The 20,395-nt window shown below is 48.5% G+C and overlaps 1 protein-coding gene across 4 annotated transcripts in view; it reads right to left on the bottom strand.

The window, feature by feature from the left end:
• Positions 1-14,853, bottom strand: part of CLCN7 (chloride voltage-gated channel 7) — a 60,582-nt gene extending 45,729 nt beyond the window's left edge. For 3 of the 4 annotated variants that reach the window (XM_030577078.1, XM_030577079.1, XM_030577080.1), the window contains exon 1: positions 14,642-14,853. In XM_030577078.1, the coding sequence (XP_030432938.1) occupies positions 14,642-14,782 (141 nt within the window). In that variant the 5' untranslated portion in view covers positions 14,783-14,853. The remainder of the gene's footprint in view (positions 1-14,641) is intronic. The other variant, XM_030577077.1, reaches the window with a different exon arrangement.
• Positions 14,854-20,395: the final 5,542 nt, after the last annotated feature.

The following is a 20,395-nucleotide window of genomic DNA, read 5'->3' as shown; positions in this document are numbered from 1 at the left end:
AAACCACTGAGTTACCCCTCCCACCACTATTCACGGAGGGAGGGAACGGGGAGCAAATGAATACAAATCTGGTCTCTTTTTTGTTTTGATCCACTCCATCTTTCTTATACATCTTAGGCTGGCAGCAGACAGTGCAGTACGACTGCTAGCCATCCTCGTCTCCTGGGTGCTCGCCAGAAGATGGTGCAGTACAACTGCAGACAGGACTGAATCTCCAGTTTTAAGGTTTTAAGGACAAAACTTAAAAAGAGAATGACCTGAAGTCAGTCCCATTTATGTCCAGGCACCCCGACCGACCTCACCGAGGTCAGCTAAAAGAGCACCCAGGAGACGACGGCGGCTACCAATCGTAATGCACCGTCTGCTGCCAAAAGGCAATGAGCTGCTGCTGTGCAGCAATGCAGTGCCACATCTGCCAGAACCCAGGAGACATACGGTGATGGTGAGCTGAGCAGCCCATCAGGCATTAGGATCTCAACCCAGAATTCCAATGGGTGGCAGAGACTGCGGGAACTGTAGGATAGCTACCACAGTACAATGCTCTGGAAGTTGACGCTAGCCTCGGTACAGTGGACACACTCTGCCGAGTTAATGGTCTTAAGTGGGGGGACACACAAATCGACTGTATAAAATTGATTTCTAAAAAAATCTATTTCTATAAATTCAACCTAATTTCGTAGTATAGACATACCCTTATAGACAGCGAGATGTTCACACACTACAGGAACAAAGGCCTACAAGACACTTTCTTCTTTCTCCGAAGGTCTCAGGCCAAGCTCTCCCTGCCTATATCAGAGGTATTTGAAGAGGAGATGCAAGATCCCATTTTAGAACAGAGGAGGCGATGCCCGTTTTACATCCAGGTCACAGTGAGCGGCTGCAAAAGGAGCAGAGGCAGATGAGGGCCCGAAGGGGGAGAGGCGCCCAGACAAGTGTAACTGGGCCAAAATGGAGCTGGCTCTCAAACAGGACCCAGACTGACTCCTCATCTCCAGATCCCGCAGCCCTGCTGCTTTGGATATGACGCTACAGGGCTAGATGTCAAGTCATCCCTTGTGAGGAGATGAGTCTCCATGGCTAGAAGGAGACAGCGTGAGTAGCTCTTGAGAGGCCACTGGGAAAGTGGCACTGCCTGACTTCACAAACAGCTCTTTGTGTGCTGGTTTCGTCAGACCCAACTTAGGGCCAGACCTGTCCCACCACTGCTGTACAAGTCTGTCACATCTTATGCGCATTTAACATGTGCAATTTCAGCTTTACGTGGTCGGCAAAAACAAAAAAAACCCAAAAAACCAACAATTTTAATACTGTACCTGTAGTGCGGGTGATTCCGCCCACCATTACACTCAATGTAATTTTAACCATACGCGATTTTTGCTTTACGTGCTGACTGCGGAACGTAACCCCACCGTAAGATGCGACAGACCTGTAATTTACCTTTCCCATAAGAGCCACCCTCGCTCCCCTCCCCAGACTCCTTTAACATTCACACCGACTCCAGGAGGAGCTACCACGAAAGTGATCAGATTCCCAGATCACAAAACTCACTCCTCCCTGCGAGCTTTGGGAGGGGGATGAAGTCGGTTTAGAGTGCTGGCCATGCAACATGCACATTATCAGATAGAAGCAGGTCCCTTCCTTCTCTTCAATCTCCAAGCAATGTGGTCATGTTTGCAAGCAGACAGGAACCAAGATGCAATCAGCTCGTTAGCAGGATCGCAAGACTGTACGCTCAGGCTCCCTTGCCAGCCACTAATGGCACATCTACACTGCAGCTGGGAGCAAGCCCCCCAGCCCAGATCGACAGACTCAAGCTAGCCACCCCACCCGCAAGGTTAGCACGAGTCTCCAACCGAGCCACAGTGTCCACACTGCTATTTTTAGCATATTAGCTTGAATCACGCCCTGCTGCTGTGTAGACTTACCCTACCTTCCCCTTCCCCGCCAAAGAGCGCTGCTTGAAATCCTAATACTGACACAGCAAAGCAATTGCCCATCTGGATTGCAGTGGCTCACAAGGCTGGATCTAAACAACCGCTCCAACTGGCACTAGGCCTGGAACGTTAACCTGAAGCAGGAGCGCACTCCTTCACACCAGGAGAGTTTACTCCGCAGGCCCTGACTCCTCCAGCCCTGGGCTTGTGCATCTCTAGAATGTAAAGAGGATACATTAAAAATATGTTTTTGTGTGTGTGTGTGTGTGTGTGTGTGTGTGTGTGTGTGTACGTACATACACGCACACACCAGTACCACGTAGTCATTGAGCCTAGATTTATTTAAGCCTTTGAAACCTTAACAAGAAGCCTGAAGTCACCTCTTCACCACTGATCACAAGCAAAAAGATTTTTAATAAACTTGAGGAGGAAGCCAAGACTAGCCAGTTTTAGCTTATTCCCCTATATCATCTCAAATGGTTACTCAATCTGGCGTTCCAAAACACAGGTCATGGGAGCCAGTAGCAACCCCTGTATTCAGTTGCCTAACACTTTCCACGGCAAGAAATGTTTGTTGACCTTTTTACAAAAGTTAGCACCTCCATTGCTGGTTGAAGCCTTTGATGACTAGATAAAGGCCAAAATGGATCATTAGATCATCTAGCCTGACATCCTGTAAGTCACAGGGCACAGAATTTCACCCAGTTACCCCAGTGTTGAGCCCAAGACCTTGTTTGACCAAAGCCTCTTCCAGAAAGGCATCCAATGTTGATCTGAAGACATCTAAAGATGGAGAATCTGCCACTTCTCTTGGTCATTTCTTCCAATGGTTAATCATCCTGTGTGACAGACCCAGATCAGTGGGGTACAGGAGTCTGGTAGAGGGCAAATATACTGGTCACTGGCTGAGTAGTTTTCTGTTCCCTGAGTGACCAGAGCATGGGCTGCACTAGAGTAGAGTAATCAGGAACCTGCTAGAACCAATTAAGGTAGACAGGCTGATTAGAACACCTGCAGCCAATCAAGGTAGGCTAATCAGGGCACCTGGGTTTTAAAAGGAGCTCTCTCCAGTCAGATGGGGAGGAGCCAGAGGAGAGGAAGTGCGTGTGAGGAGCTGGGAGCAAGAGGCGCAAGGAGCTGAGAGTGAGAGGCTGTGCTGCTGGAGGACTAAGGAGTACAAGCGTTATCAGACACCAGGAGGAAGGTCCTGTGGTGAGGATAAAGAAGGTGTTTGGAGGAGGCCATGGGGAAGTAGCCCAGGGAGTTGTAGCTGTCATGCAGCTGTTACAGGAGGCGCTATAGACAGCTGCTATCCACAGGGCCCTGGGCTGGAACCTGGAGTAGAGGATGGGCCCAGGTTCCCCACAAACCTCCCAACTCCTGATCAGACACAGGAGGAGTTAACCCGAACTATGGGTTCCAACAGAGGGGAAGATCTCTGAGGCAAGCAAATCCGCCAATAAGCACAGGACCCACCCAGGCAGAGCAGGAACTTCGTCACACCTGTTAAAAATGTGTCCATTATTTCTATCTAAATTTGTCTGGTTTCAGCTTCCAGCCATTAGTTCTTGGTAAGTTTTTCTTCACTAGATGCAGAAGTCCTTTAATACCTGGTGTTTTCTCCCCAGGAAGGTGCTTCCACACCGTCAACCAGCTCCATTTTTTGAGGGTTTTTTGGTAATAAACTATACAGACTGAGCTGTTAGTCACTCACTGTAATACATTTTCTCCAGACCTCAAATCATTTTTGTGGCTCTTTTCTGCACCCTCTGCAATTTTCAACACATTTTTAAAAATGCAAACACCAGGACTGTAAGCAATATTCCAGCATTTTTCTGGCCAATGCCATACACAGAAGTAAAAATCACATTCATACTCTTATTCATTATATACCTGCAGGAACAGATTGAGTCAAATCCATTTCAATCATGATTCAGTCTTCAAGGAGGAAATCTGAATTTATACAAATCAATTTTAATTTTGTTTTGTCTTGTTTCAGCCAGCTTTGAATGAACTACTAGTCCAAATGAAGCGCTCGTTCGCTCTCTGCATTTGCTAGCATTGAAACCAAAAGCAATTCAGGCAAAAGTTTTTCTGGGCAACAGAAACTGACAGTCATTTACATTTGCCAGAAGCTGGGAACGGAGACAGGGAATGGACCACTTGATGATTACCTGTTCTGTTCATTCCCTCTGGGGCACCTGGCATTGGCCACTATCAGAAGACAGGACTCTGGGTTAGATGGACCATTGGTCTTACCCAGTATGGCCATTCTTATGTTCTTATTTGCACTTGGTTAATTTTCCTAAAGAAAGGTGCATTTTTATTGGTGGTTAACCATTAAAACATGCTGAATTGAAACCAAACGTTGTCCTTATTTAAAAAATTGGTACTTTTGGTTAACCAGGAGGATATAGTATAGAAATTATATTCCTACCAGGTACCTTGTTCAAAACGTTTTGGTGCTTAAAATAACTTTGAAATATCTGCCCCACGCCCTTCATGTTTTTATGCTTAATAGATCTCACATCCTCTCCAACCTGGTTTTATTCATACATTGAAAGATGAAAACAAGTTTTCCTGCTAGTTCAATTCCCTCTTGTTTTCAGCCAGCTTTGAATGAACTACTAGTCCAAATGTAGCGCTCGTTCACTCTCTGCATTTGCTAGCTAAACTGAAACCAAAAGCAATTCAGGCAAAAGTTTTTCTGGGCAACAGAAAGTGACAGTCATTTACATTTGGAAAAATGTAAATACCAGAATTTCTCCATTCTACAGACAAATTAATTGACATACCTCAGCAGAACATGACATTGACATTTATAAGGCTTGAGTTGACATAGAAAGTGAGATGGTTTCCCTGGGAAACAGTAAATAATTAAAAAAGCAGCACCATTTACTAAATTAAAATTTGGGGACTCTGACTTTATTTAAATGATTTTAACAGATTGAAGTGTAGTCCTTAAAACTAGCTGTCAATTTCAAATTTAATTTTAATCAGGTTATTTAAAAGGAAAAAGATTCAATGTTTAAGTCAATTTTTATCTACCCCTCCTCCAAGGATCCTCTTAGCCCTTTCTGCCACAGCATTACAATGGGAGAGCCTATTGAGTTGCTTGTCCGCCATGACCCCTAAATCCTTTTCAAGTCCCTGCTTTCCAGGATATAAATTGAACTGTATTTAAACTGCAATTTGGCTGGAAGAAAATCCCCAGGCTACAGAAGTGCTTTTCCTTTCTCTCTTGATTCCATTTGGGTTTGGCTGAGACAGACCCTGTGCTCACTGATACAAGCTGAAGTCACTCTTTCCTTCTCTCGCTTGCTTCCCCAGGGAAATGTTGGCAACCTACCAAAATAACTGAATGTGAACATTCTACAGCCAGGCCCACACCACCACTATGCTGGAATGATCTGGGAGCTAGCTGTAGCAGTGGGAGGGAGATGAGAGAGCTGGGCCTCCCACATGCCTCCCTGGACTTGGCACATCTTCACAGCAGCCCATCCCCTCTTCCCACCAGGGGCATCACATGGGGCAGCAACTCCCCTCCACCTCCCAGAGGGGAGGAAGAATGACAGGCCGGGGGCACCCCTAGACCCAGCACATAGCACCAGCAGCCAAGCCCAGGGACAGCTGCCAGCAGGAAAAGGTTGCTAATGTAGTCAGTTCTATAGATCAAACCTGCTGCTGATGCATGAGGGGGGAGGTTGTTAGTAGTTTAACTCTTTTCTTTTAAAGGAACAGAAGTTATGCAAGATCTACTTTTAACAAAGGGTGCTCGTGTAGCCTTAATTTGACATCCCCCCATGTGTATGGCATTATGATGGTCTTTAATTACATGATCACATACTATTTTGTCTTTAACAGAACTCCTGCCTCAGTGCACAGGCTAGATTTCCCCAGGGAACAGAACTCAGGTGCAAAGGCAGCCATAAATATGGCATTTTAAGTGCTTGCCTTTGCAACGAACATCCGTTTGCATGTGAGCAGCATTTACATCAACGTCATATCTAGAGGCCCCTGATCTGGACTGAGGCCTTGTTGGGCTAGGTGCTGAACAGAGAGAGGGCAACGCAATCCTTGCCCTAAAGAGCTTACATTGTAAAGCAGAGGGGGCTTTAGCGTAGGGTAGAAAGACTAGACCGGGTCGGCAACCTTTCAGAAGTGGTGTGTGCTGAGTCTTCATTTATTCACCCTAATTTAAGGTTTCGTGTGCCAGTAATACATTTTAACATTTTTAGATCTCCTTCTATACATCTATAATGTATAACTAAATTATTGTATGTAAAGTAAATAAGATTTTTAAAATGTTTAAGAAGCTTCATTTAAAATTAAATTAAAATGCAGAGTCCTTCAGACCGGTGGCCAGGACCCAGGCAGTGTAAGTGCCACTGAAAAACAGCTCACGTGCTGCCTTCGGCGCACATGCTATAGGTTGCCTATCCCTGGACTAGACACTCAAGTGCTCTTGAACTGACTGGAAGCACCAAGACGTAACTGTATTTTCTGCAAGGGGCCTCTAACCGAGAAAGGCTGAGCTGGGCTTCCATCTCCAAATTTCATTATGAGGAAAAAAATTACAAAACACAGGCATTTACCTAAAGTTCTTCATGTGTAAGTGGGACCCTATGCACTAGCTAGTTTTAACTCCCACACTCTGGGGTTCTATCAGGTCGGGTCCATATGAAAGATGGCACATTGACCAGATTAAGATTGAGAGAAGATCCTTCAGCATTTGGGGCTCCAACCCCAAGACCAAAGGATCCCTCTGAAGAATTCTCCTCTAGGTTAGTCTAGGGGCAGTGTAATGCTTAGAGTGATGCTAAGCCCAGACTGGACTTTTTCTATCAGCCTGAACAGCATGTGGACAGATGTTTGCAAGAGAGGTAGAGGACAGCAAATATGACTGACTTGGCTGGTATGATGTCACCACTGGTTGTTACTGCGAAAGACTGACACTGTTCTGTAATATCCTGGGCAAACCTTATGATATTAAGTTGAGGTTTGCTGTGCGTGTATTATTGTGGCACTGGATGTGCCTTCTCTACCAGGGATGGGGATACTAATGTAATTTCCCTGCTTACCAGCCCTCTGAAGCCACCCCCAGGAAAGGTGCATATACTGGTTCACACTGGATTCTCCATTGACGAACCCGCAAAGGAAGGACTCTTGGATAAATAGCACCAGTCCTTAGGGAAGGGTAGGAAGGACAGGGCCTACTGAGGCCTCATAAAACTGGGCTTGTTCTGAGCTGAAGCTGTGATGAACAGGTAACCTTAAGGAATCTCCCTTCACTGGGGGTTTGATGGACAGCTCCTATCAGAGCCCGTGCTGGGGTTGGTCTGATCCCTGGGAAAGTGATTAGCATGCAGGTAGGCTTTTTAATGTTTTCTCTGTAGCACGTTTAAAATAGGCTTGCACAGGAAGTGTTGGGTGTTACCGTATAACTTTAGCAACTGCACCTGGTAACCATCTCTGAAGAGCTGGGATCGTTTCTGCCACAGCTCAGTGGCACAAAGGCACTCACTACACAAACTTCTGAAGTTGGCCGATTTTGTCAAGTAAGGTACTGCTAGTTTCTAGCACAGTGGACATTTCATTCATTTCTAATTGCAAGTTCTAGAAAGAGCTGACTCGGACGACATCATTCTGGGACATGGTCCAATGGCTGATTGCTATGAAAACAACCTCTCTGAAAAGAGCTGTAGCAAACCCAGAGTAACAACTTTAATTGGAAAGAAAAGTTTGGCTAAAGTTTATAATATACAGTAAATAGCACTCAAAAATAATTTCCTACCCTATAGGCCGTGCTGCAGGGGTCAGTCTACGATGACATATGAGCAATGACAAAGGGCCCACTATTACAGTACAGTTCAACCAGTGTGGTATTGCTTGGCAAGGAGACCAACACAGCTAGTAGCATCTTGCCCGGCAAGGACTGACTCACCTGGGAGCAGAGCTAGCGAGGCCTACGCCCTGCAGATGGGTTACAACCCCCAACAATGAGAATCCATAAGATTCGATTTAGGCAGAAGTAAATGGTCTATATTCAGCCAAACTATATTATATGCACCATGCATGGTAGGCACCATACCAGTGTTCTACCTTTCAGGCTGACTAGCCATGAAGCAATCCCTGCCTGTGAATAATGGCATGACTTCAATCAAAGCTAATGAACAAAAACATTGACAGAACAAACACTACGACTGTGTACACAGCAAACTTTTTATAGGCTCTCAACTTTGCTCTGAAGAACCACAAACAAGAAGCATTTGACTCAACTTCTGTTGTTGATGAGTAAACTAGGCTACTGCCTGGGAAATGTTATTGGAGGGTTTTTTTTTGTTTTTTTTTTAATTTCCAGAGAAGGGTCACAGGACATGAATTATTTCCTTTCCTTATCCTCTGCACCATCACATGCCAACAGCCTGGCTCTGGATCATGCAGAACATTAAAAAGAAGCTGTGTCCCCATACACCTCCATGCAGCAATTTGAATGACCACACAGACATCATACAGACTGGCGGATTTGATGAGAGAAGATAAATATTCAGTCCTCAGGGCCCTTCCTGTAAACTCAGGCTAAGTTAGAGTTCCTAGTCAGATGCTGAATGGGTATGGCAGGAGAATGGTAACTAGCTTGCAAAGCTGCAGTTATGAAATCGTATGATTTTTGCAGGAAAGCACGTTACCACTGCTGAAATACTAGCTGAAGTAGTAACGATGCCCATATTTCATTTGCTAGCGAGCTTTTCTCACAGGCAGCACAAAGCTATGGTCCTGACAGGCCCCAAAGTTTGTATCAAATCACAAGGCCATGAGACTTTAGTGGAAACCTACCACCCACATGTGAACAAGAAGAGAATATCTGCTCCAGCCCCAGCCTCCATGCACAACACCTTGTGAGACGCCCTGTATTCCTGGCATCTGCGACTGCTGAGAATGGGCCAGGATGCTTAAATTCTTACCAAGGTGCTACCCTGGACCATGCTAGGGGCCTGTATCTTTGGTACCAATCTCTGGTTATCAAACAGCTGACAAATCCATTCCTGTTCTGGCTGCTGGAAGGTAAGGTCTCCCCTTTAAAAGGATGACAGCTGTTCAGCGTAGAAAAGGACTAAGGGGGTGGCGGGCAGGATGTGACACGACAGAGGTCTACAAAAAAAATAAATAAATCACAAAATGATGTGAGAAGAGTGACTAGAGAAGTGTCATTTACCCTTTCCCACAATACAAAAGCCAGAGGCCAGCTGATGAAATTAATAGGCATTGGTTTTAATACAAAGAGGAGGAAGTACTTTTTCCACACAATATTAACCTGTGGAACTCCTTGCTATGGGATGTTGTGATGGCCAAAACTTAACCATTCAAATAAAATAACGACATAAGTTCCCAGAGGATGGGTCTATCGATAGCTACTAGCCAAAATGGTCAAGGATATACCACCATGCTCGGGCAACCTTAAAACCTCTAACTGCCAAAAGCCAGAAGGGGAAGACAGGGTCAATCACTTCAACTGCCCTGTTCTGTACACTCCCCATGAAGTCCTCATACTGGCCACTGCTGGAGACAGGATGCTGGGCTAGACAGACAATTGTTCTGAGCCAGTATGGCAGTTTTTATATTCTTCCTACCCCCCTATCCCACAATCTCCTGGGAACCACCCATGAGGTGAAGAGATCAGTCATCCGAAACTCAACCCCTCCTCCAGTTTTGGGGCCCCTCTTTCTGGAAATGCTCCAGGTTCTGCCTCTGCTGCTCCCCAGAGCGCTCCTCAGCAGAAGCATAAACCTGAAGTGATCCTGGTTGTTTCACTGCTGCCTACAAGGCTGAAGTGAAACTGACCAGAGTCTTGTCATTATCAGTTTGGGAAATTATGTGCAGCAACCCTGAAACTGTCTGTGGACTCAAGAAGTCAGCGTCAAGGCTAAGCGTTCACTCCCAACAGGTGATTAGGCAGGCATATTATCCAGCCCCACTGACCCCAATGACTAACAGTCCTAGGCATGAACTACTCCAAGACTTGTCAGGAATTTGTTTTCTCTAATACAGGTACAGACTTTTCTTCCTTCCCCCTGGAGGAGACACATCCAGGATGCCTCTAATCATAGCCAGCAGGAAGACCTCTGGTGCTATTCCCTGATTGCAGCTTTTTACATCTTGCTATCTGAGCTTCTAAACAAGCATGCAGCTAATCAATATAAGCATACACGGATTACTACAGATGTCAGCATCCCACCAGCCTACAGACTCATACAACAATTTTGTATCTGTTGCGTGGTAGGCTGAGTATTCGCGACCAAGCATCCTCCACATCGTTTGACAAATCCCTCTGCCAACCTACCCTTCTCCCCTCCCCAAAAAAGTTACTCTCAAGGAAAGCAAAAAGACAAAATGAAAGGTAAAGCAGGCACATGACAAGTCATCACCACCATAAAGTTTGCTTTTATCCAAGGGGACAGAAGGCAGGCTCTTGATCTGCACTTCTCAGAATACGTAAAACAAGGGTTGGCAGCCTTTCAGAAGTGGTGTGCCGAGTCTTCATTCATTCACTCTGATTTAAGGTTTCACGTGCCAGTAATACATTTTAATGTTCTTAGAAGGTCTCTTTCTACAAGTCTATAATATATAATTAAACTATTGTTATATGTAAAGTAAACAAGGTTTTTAAAATGTTTAAGAAACTTCATTTAAAATTAAATAAAATGCAGAGTCCCCTGGACCAATGGCCAGGACCCAGGCAGTGCGAGTGCTACTGAAAATCAGCTCACTTGCTACCTTCGGCACCTGCCTACCCCAACATAAAACATTGCTTCCTGCCTGGGAATCGGCGTGTTTGAACAGTTAATATTCAATTTGTGAGCTAGCTTGGAAAAAGATCCGAGCCGATCCAGGGGACTGGCAAGGAAGGAGAAACAAGAGGAGTGTTTTATAAAAAGTCCCTTTCTCCTAGTATCAAGTGTTAAGCACATCCATCTGAACTGTCCAAGCACTTCTCAGGTATCTTGAAAACGCCAAACTGATGAGATGTGCCCAAGATTCAAGTGTTTCAGCGTTGTGAGCATATTCATATGATCTGAATTGTGTGCACGTGCTCGGAGATGTAGAACATAGGAACCACCATGCCAGTTCAGACCCCAGGGCCCCTCACCCAGTATCCTCCTGATGGTTGCCAGTACCAGGGCCCTCAAGAGAACACAAGAAGCTTCATAGAAGATGGTTATGAAATAATCAGCTCACACAGAGTATCTTCCTAACCCTGCCAGTCAGTGAATGGCTCTTACTATGAAACAGAAGAGTTTCATCTCCTTTGAATTCAACATGTGCATATTCATTCTATAACTATATGGATAAGCATATCCTTAAACAGCTCATCCCTTTTAATCCCACATAGCTCCTGGCCTCTGGAAGATCTTATGGGAGTTAATTGAGTCTTGAGCAAATGACAGTAATTTCTTTACCCCATGTGCTGCATGAAATTAAATGAGTCACCATTTAAAGTGTTCGATTTTCCTGTGCTCAGCTGCCCAAGCCCTTGCCTCACTCTGGAGAACAGGCCCAGAACCAGCCTGCTAGGTCACTCCCACACAAACATATGCTTTTAGGTAAGAACTGGGGTAATCTCCCCAGTTCACTGCTTTTGGCCTGCAGCTGAGAGTGCTGTGGAAAGCTGGCAGGGCCCAACAGAAATGGGGAGGATAAGGAGCCCATTAAAAGAGTCGCACATAACGTACTGGTCCCACTCTCCATTCTTATAGACCAGGGATCGGCAATCTTTGGCACATGGCCCATCAGAGACATCTGCTGGTGGGCTGGGACAGTTTGTTTACATGCAGCGTCCGCAGGTTCAACCAATTGCAGCTCCCACTGGCCATGGTTCACTGTTCCAGGCCAATGGGGGCTGCAGGAAGCAGAGCGGGCCGAGGGACATGCTGATCTCCACTTCCCACAGTCCCCATTAGTCTGGAACGGCAAACCGCGGCCAGCGGGAGCTGCAACTGGGCGAACCAGTGGACGCTGCAGGTAAACAAACCGTCCTGGCCCGCCAGTGGATTTCCCCAATGGGCTGCATGCAAAAGATTGCCGATCCCTCTTATAGACCCTGCTACTTCTTACTGGTCACACCTTGATCAGCCAAAAGATTCGCAAGTTACCCATCCGCAGAGACCATAACTTTGAAATGAAGATTTCCTGTATTCATTATATTTAATAAGGATCATCACTACAAAATGGATAGTAGCTCCTGAAAGTATTCCTCTTCCACCCACCCCATCTGTTTCATTGCCATGCCATAGCAACCCCTCAGAGCAACACTGCTCCTCTTGGGGGGTCAGCAGCCTGTCTCATCAGCTGTGCTCACCAAGTACAGCGATCAGCTAGGAACTTGTCACACTGACACGAGAAACACATTGTATGAATCAGATCCATGTGCTGTGTTTTTCCTTGCTGGTTGTCCTAGTCATCCATAGCCTGACTACAGCTCTGTTCCAGTATTGCTCTGCAATAGGAAATCTCAGCTCACTATCTGGTGACCTGTAAAGTTCTGCTTTTTAATCCACTTTGGTTGACTCAGACACAAGAAAGACTGATCTGTCCAAGACTGATCAGTGAATAGTGATAGGCACTCAGGACTGTGCTGTAACTGAAGGCATAAAGTTTCTCTTCTCTGAGGAAAGAAGAGAATATCTACCATGATATTTCCAAAATTTCTGCTTGATTTCCCCACCCCCTGCTCAGACCGTCGCTGGCTGAGCACACCTAATGAGAACCTGGATCCAAATATTAGGCAGCGAGGAATTCCATACCCCCTCTTAAATAATAATCCGAGTACAGTCTCTCAAGGATGACAGAGAGTGACCCTGAAACAGGGGTGGCAAACTACAGCCCGCGGGCTGCATCCAGCCCATCGGACCTCTGGCCCTCGAGCTCCCACTGGGGAGCAGGGTTGGGAGCCTTCCCCAAGCCCCGATCCAGCCAGGGAGCAGGATCGGGGCTTGCCTTGCTCCACTCCACGCATGCAGCAGCTTAGTGTGGCTCCTGGAAGCAGGGGCAGCCAGGGGGCTCCGCATGCTGCCCTCGTCCCAAGTGCCGGCTCTGCATCTCCCAGTGGCCGGCAACCATGGCCAATGGGATCTGCAGGAGCAGTGTCTGAGGACAGGGCAGTACACAGAGCAGCATGGCCTCACCTCCACGTGGGAGCTGAAGCAGGGACGGGTGGCTGTTTTCAGGAGCCACTTCAGATAAGCGCCACCCAGATCCTGCACCCCAAACCACCCCTGCCCCCCAACCCCCTGCCCCAGCTCTAGCCCTAATTACCCTCCAAACCCTTTGATCCCAACCCAGAGCACCCTCCTGCACCCCAAACCCCTCATCCCCAGTCCTACCCCAGGGTCTGCATCCCCAGCCAGAGCCTTATCCCCCCATGCACCCCAATTCCCTGCCCCAGCTGAGAGCCCCCTCCCACCCTCCAAACCCCTCCATACCTGCCCAGAGCACCATTCTGCACCACAAACTCCTCATCCCCAGCCCCATCCCAGAGTCTGCACCAACAGCCGGAACCCTCATCCACCCCTGTGTGCCCCAATCCCCTGCCCCAGCTGGCCCTCCATACAATTTCCGTACTGAGATGTGGCCCTCAGGCCAAAAAGTTTGCTCGCCTTAAGGAAGCAAAGCTCAGATCCCCACCTGTTTGCAGAGGTCAGTGCACATTCAGGAGTCCTGGAAACCCAAAATGAGGCACCTTGCATGCCACCAGTAAGCCGGTCCCTCTCCTCAGTTACCCACCAAATCATTTTGACACCTAACTGATGCTGTCCAGTTACTCACTGCTTGCTCCAAGTACTTCCTAGTCTCTCCAATTCCACTGAAGGCTGTGGAGACACGTTCCAAAGCTAAAGGAAAGCTTCAGGCTCCAGGGAGATCACATGAGGTGAAATCCAACAAGACTAAAGGAGGCAGAACCCAATAGCTAACCCTTCCTCCTTCCCCATATGAATTCTCTGCACCCTAAACTCACTCAACACAAAATCCCCTCTTAAGAATGTAAAGCTCCCCCACCCTCAGGGCTGCATAGATCCTGTAGCAACCATCTGTTCTCCAAACAAGCCACCAGGAGAATTTATTTCACCCTGGCCCCTTGTCACTTCATCATCTACACTGTCTTTGCAATGGTCCAACATTCGTCCAGGCCCTGCCTGTACAGCTCAAGGCCTATCTCAGGGCTCTGCCAGATTTCACCCATTTATAGGTGCTTCCATTCGGTTACACCAGGAAGGATCGGTGCAGGCCCTGGCTGAACTCCAGGGAAGGAAGCACACAGAGCTCCGGCAGGCTCTGCGATGTACAGCAGCTCCCAGAACCGAGGAGAAGTAGCTGCAATAAGTGTGGCGGGGGCAGCAGGGCTAGACCACGGAGGTTTATAAGCCGAGCACAGCTCGGGCAATAGGTTGGGTGAAGCCAATAGGCAAGGATGGGTCGGGGCAAGAGGCAGAGACACAGTTAGGCTTGGAGCTCACGGGACATTCGCTGCTCGCAGGCGAGCTCGGCAGGACGCAGGGCACCAGCTAGAGCGAGCCCAGCCTCCCCAGGGCCGCACCGGATCTGGACTTGCCTGTTCCCCGCCGATAAGCGAGGCCCCCGGCAGCCCCCCCACAACGCCCGGCCCCTGACATCAGCCCCACAATCCGAAGCCCCCGTTCCCGCTCGCTCACCGGCCGGGAGTGCGGGGGGCCGCCCGCCGCCCCCGGGCTCGCGCCGTTCAGCAGCGGGGTGGCCTCCCCGGCGGCCGGGGGCTCGTCCTCCTCGTCGCGGTCCCGGCCGGACCAGGACACCTTCTTGGCGACGTTGGCCATGCGGCCGGGCCGGGGGCGCTCGGCAGGAGCAGCTGCCGCTCGGGGCTCCGCGTCCCGCTAAGCATCGGGCTCCGGGCTGCTCATGTGACCCCGTGGGGCAGGCAGCGCCGCCGTTCACGTGACAGGCGCTACGGCGGCCGCTGAGCCCATGGGAGCGTTGCATCATGGGAGTTGTAGTCTGGCGGCTTCCCCCTGCTGGCGCGCGCGGAGGGTGCCTGTAGTGTACGTATCTTATGCAGGTTGGTGTCTCATGTCTCATGCAATGTAACCTCTATTCGTTGTGTGTGTGCACTCGGGTCAATGGGAGCCGTGCAATGCCTGGTCCGGAGTAGCGCACCAGACACACAGGCTGTATAGCAAAGGGCTTCGTGGGGCAGATGAAAGGGATATGTTCCCAAGGGAGATCAAGTGGAACACTGCACCTATGGGATGTGCATGTGCAGTTCTGCAGGCCTTACCCAATCAGGCCTCTAGTTGGAGTTAATGGGAGGTTTGCTTGACTTAGGAGCACAGAATTTCTCCCTTCATGTGTGGCTTGTGTTGCGTGTATACCTGGCGTAATTTCTTCAAATAATCATGGACCAAATTCATTCCTGATGTAATTTCAGTGATGTTAATCACACTACACCAGAAACAAAGCTAATGGCATTTCAGTCTCTGAAAGTATGAAAACAAGTTTCAAGACCTTTCAGAAAATCCTGCACATAGGGGGCCTGATTCTGACATCTGTTATATTGGTGTAAATCCAAAGTAACACCCCTGGGAGGGGTCGGAAAGTAAAAATGGAGAGATTTCACTGACAGTGGAGTTACTCCAGATTCATATTGGTGTAACAGCACAGAACCAGGTCTACAGTGCTTAAACAACACTACAGTGCCAGTGTTGTGCATGATCCTTTAGTACGGTATGGCAATCCAAGACCAGGTCTTCATTGAATCCAGCAGAAAGTAACTGTTAGGGCATGTCAAGAGCCCAGCAGAACACAGAAAACCAGGGCTAAAGACAATGCTCTTGTCTTGGCTGGAAGAGTTGAGGGCATTTGACGTATTCTCTTTTGCTCTGCCTTACTGTACAAGTCAGATCTCACACAAGCAGCAATGTTATAAATTATCCCAACAGTTTTCTTCTGCATCATCTGTGCAATACAGTTCAATACAACTGTGTTTTGCACAGTATCTTCACTGAGCCCGAACACTTGGCAGAGTTACACTTGATCTTAGCTTAATACACTGTCCAAGAAACCAAACCAACAGCCAAGGAAGAGAAACTGAGAAGTGCAGGCAGATGAGAGAAAACACTGTAACAAACAATGGCCACAGAGATGGAAACCAGGCATCTTTAGCTCCAAAAAAGCCTCTAGCACTCGGTAATAGGCGCAGTTGGAAATTTTCAGAAGAAACTTAGTTTTGTCAGAAAAAAAAAAAGTCTGAGGGGGCGAAATGTTCTGTCAAACTCATTACAGGGTCAACAAACCTTTCACCAAAACACAGTCAGGTTTACAGTTGGTTTCCTAGCAGCCTGCTTTCATTCTGGGTTCCAGAGTCCACAGCTCCAGCTGGGAGCAGCCCTGCTATGAAAATTGCCACAGTGCTGGGGAGCCTGTGGCTACCAAGGCTCCCTGCCACATAGAGCCCTGGATGGGTCTCTTTTCTCCATGGCAGGGTCCTAGCCATGGCTCTCAGGGCTGGCAAAGCTCTATCAAGCTCCCTGCCGTGGAACAGGGCACCAGGAAGCCCTGGGAGCCCCAACACTAGCCAAGGCTTGACTCCCAGCTCTGCAGTTCTCCAAGGAGATGAGAGCCAGGAAGTCTTGGACCAGCTTACAGGGGCCGTGGCTCCAGGGCATCTCCACCATGTGGTGCCAAGAACTCAGGGCTTCAGACTCCCAGATCAGCTGACTCCTAAGATTGCCCATCCGATTCCCATGCAGCCAGCTGGCCCAGAAGTCTGGAAGCCCAAAGGTCACCAGCCCTGGGATATTCCACATGGCAGAGCTCCCCTGGAGCCACAGACCCTGGGAAATCCTGGCAACAGCTCAGTGAAACTGACATTCAGAGAATAACAGCTGTGAAACTAATGCCGGTATGGTCCAATATGGCTGCTTTCACTTGGGGGTACTCTAGGGCCTCCCAGGAATCGAGGCTACAATAGGAGGCCTGGGCCTGTCCCATCAAATAGGGGGCTAGTAGGGTGGCCCAATGTTCTAGGGGCCACCTGGCGGTGGTCACTACCTGTTCGAACGTCACTAAGAATGCCTCTGGGTTGCCTTCCGGCCCCATCTTAGTGAGACGTACCGGCAGTTCTCCCAGAGTCTCACTGGGTCCGGTCCCTGCAGGTATGGCGGCTGCAGCTCCTACCGGGTGTAACAGCGTGGCCTTCTGCTGCATCAGGCGCTCTTGTTGCGTCTGCTGCTGGGCCGCTAATTCCCGGAGGAATGGCTGCTGGTGCTCTTAGTGCTTGGTTATCAGCAGCTGCTGCTGGCTGGCCATCTGCTGGAGAATCTGTACCTACTGCTGCTGCTGTTGGGCTGCCTGCTCATGCTGCTTTTCCAGCATCCACTTTAGGAGCTTCTCCGTCTCCATCGTGAGGCTTGGCGGGGTTCCCCCGGTTTAACTCCTTTACACTGGACCTTTCAACAGGCCTGAATCACTGCCCACATTCTCCACTACATGTGAGGATTTATGCCCCTCGTTGCAGGGTAGTCTGGCCTAGTGGACAGCGTCTATAGAATCGCCCCTCATTGCAGGGCAGCATGGTCTAGTGGCCAGAGTCCATAGAATTGTCCCTGGTTACAGGGTAGCATTGCCTAGTGGCCAGAGTCCATAGAACTGCCCCCAGTTACAGGGCAGCACGGTCTAGTGGCCAGAGTCCATAGGATTACCCCTGGTTACAGCACCGTAGGACCTTGCCACTGGCTCAGCGGGGAGATCCTACCAAAACACGCTGAGGCTTACCGGGGACAAGGTACCAGTCTGTCACACACACACACACACACACACACACACACACACACACACACACACACACACACACACACACACACAGAGGTTGCTTCCTACCATCTTGAGAGTTGGGGTCTCAATATGATGGAGAGACTGCTGAGACTCCTCAAACCCTCGGATCGCTACCCCTTCCTGCTTTTCCATGTAGGCACCAATGATACTGCCAAGAATGACCTTGAGCGGATCACTGCAGACTACATGGCTCTGGGGAAAAGGATAAAGGAGTTTGAGGCGCAAGTGGTGTTCTCGTCCATCCTCCCTGTGCAAGGAAAAGGCTCTGGTAGAGACCATCGAATCGTGGAAGTCAACGAATGGCTATGCAGGTGGTGTTGGAGAGAAGGCTTTGGATTCTTTGACCATGGGATGATGTTCCATGAAGGAGGAGTGCTAGGCAGAGACAGGCTCCACCTAACCAAGAGAGGAAAGAAAGAGCATCTTCGCAAGCAGGCTGGCTAACCTAGTGAGGAGGGCTTTAAACTAGGTTCACCAGGGGAAGGAGACCAAAGCCCTGATGTAAGTGGGGAAGTGGGATACCGGGAGGAAGCACGAGCAGGAGAGTGCAAGAGGGGAGGACTCCTGCCTCAGACTGAGAAAGCAGGATGATCTGTGAGTTATCTTAAGGGTCTATACACAAATGCAAGAAGCCTGGGAAACAAGCAGGGAGAACTGGAAGTCCTGGCACAGTCGGGGAATTATGATGTGGTTGGAATAACAGAGACTTGGTGGATGAGGGGAAAGCAGTGGACGTGTTATTCTTTGACTTTAGCAAAGCTTTTGATACGGTCTCCCACAGTATTCTTGCCAGCATGTTAAAGACGTATGGGCTGGATGAATGGACTAGAAGGTGGATAGAAAGCTGGCTACATTGTCGGGCTCAACAGGTAGTGATCAATGGCTCCATGTCTAGTTGGCAGCCAGTATCAAGCAGAGTGCCTCAAAGGTTGGTCCTGGGGCTGGTTTTGTTCAATATCTTCATTAATGATCTGGAGTATGGCGTGGATTGCACCCTCAGCAAGTTTGCAGATGACACTAAACTGAGAGGAGTGGTAGATACGCTGGAGGGTAGGGATAGGATACAGAGGGACCTACACAAATTAGAGGATTCGGCCAAAAGAAATCTGATGAGGTTCAACAAGGTCTCAAGTTGCAGTGAGGGAGGTTTAGGTTGGATATTAGGAAAAACTTTTTCACTAGGAGGGTGGTGAAGCACTGGAATGGGTTACCTAGGGAGGTGGTGGAATCTCCTTCCTTAAAGGTTTTTAAGGTCAGGCTTGACAAAGCCCTGGCTGGGATGATTTAGTGGGGGATTGGTCCTGCTTTGTGCAGGGGGTTGGACTAGATACCTCCTGAGGTCCCGTCCAACCCTGATATTCTATGATTCCAAAGTGGAGCCCCATGGGAGGTTTGAGGGACAACACCTCAATGGGGAGGCACGTTCTAGGCACCATAGCTCAGATCACACCGAGGGGATGCAGCAGTGTATGAGGATGCTCCTGTTGCCCAAAAGAAACTGTTCTGGCTTTAGGTTTTTTTACACTCTGGCTCAGCACTGGTGCAGCTGCTCTGCTCTAAGTGCTGGGGAGGCTGGGCTCAGGCACAAAATCTGGGACAAAATCGTCAAAATTGTTCACAAAATGAAATTCAAAACAAAATTCATTTGGGTTCAGTCACAACGGTGCACTTGGACACATTGGTTTTGTTTCGATTTTAAAGTTTTTAATACACTCATCTTGAAACAAAAAGCCATATTTAACATGAAAAGTTGAAACTTTTCATTCCCAAAAGTGTTGAAGCAGGAACTCGCCCCTCTGCCCCCCGGCATTTTTTTCTAAACAAAATGTAGCCAAAATGCAACAATTTCATGACATTTTAGTTGAAATGAAACAGCATTTTCCAATATGTTGGTGATTTTTTCCCCACCAGTTCTAGTTACTATTAGGAATCTGTGTATCTGTTTCCCCTCCCTTCGGATGCCCTCCATTGCCCCTGTGCTGTTGGTATAAGATGCTCCAGGGCCCTTCTCTGATGTGTTCTGCTGTTTGTACCAGTCTCAGAGAACTTGGGCCACATGTGAAGGCCTCACTTATGCATATAAATGGTGCTTCATCATGTGGGTCACTGGGGTGTTATGGGCAGAGAAATCTGAGCTAGCCAGCCCGGTGGGCCTTCACACTGCTGCTCTGCCATATAGAACATGCCCATGTGTTTCCCCTCTCCACCCACACAACAGAGCTGTGTGGGAGGCTGGCTCCTTCCTCCCTCCGTCTCTACCCCACACAGGAAGGCATTACCAATCCAGCCTGCAGAGGGCACAACTCTTGCCCACTTGCTTTCACAATCAGGAGGAGCAGGCTGCCACTCAAAGCTCCCAATTACCCCTAGATCTTCAGTGCATGGGATGGGACCAGCCTCTCCAGAGAAGACCTTTGCCTTGTCTCCTCCAGACACAGATCCATGACAGTGACAGTGACCAGCCCCATGTTGGGCTGCCTGCTCTTGTCTGCCGTGGACATGAAAAACAGAACCACCAATCGGCCTCTCTTAGTGGAGACGACCAGGACATAGCAAGCTGGTAAATCCTCAGAGCAGTTCTGGGTATGGCTGCTTGGATG

The sequence above is a fragment of the Gopherus evgoodei genome, chromosome 10, assembly GCF_007399415.2.
Source record: "Gopherus evgoodei ecotype Sinaloan lineage chromosome 10, rGopEvg1_v1.p, whole genome shotgun sequence".
Classification (NCBI taxonomy): Eukaryota; Metazoa; Chordata; order Testudines; family Testudinidae; genus Gopherus; species Gopherus evgoodei.
Note: the sequence above shows the minus strand (reverse complement) of the source record. Positions and strands in the feature narration are given on the sequence as shown.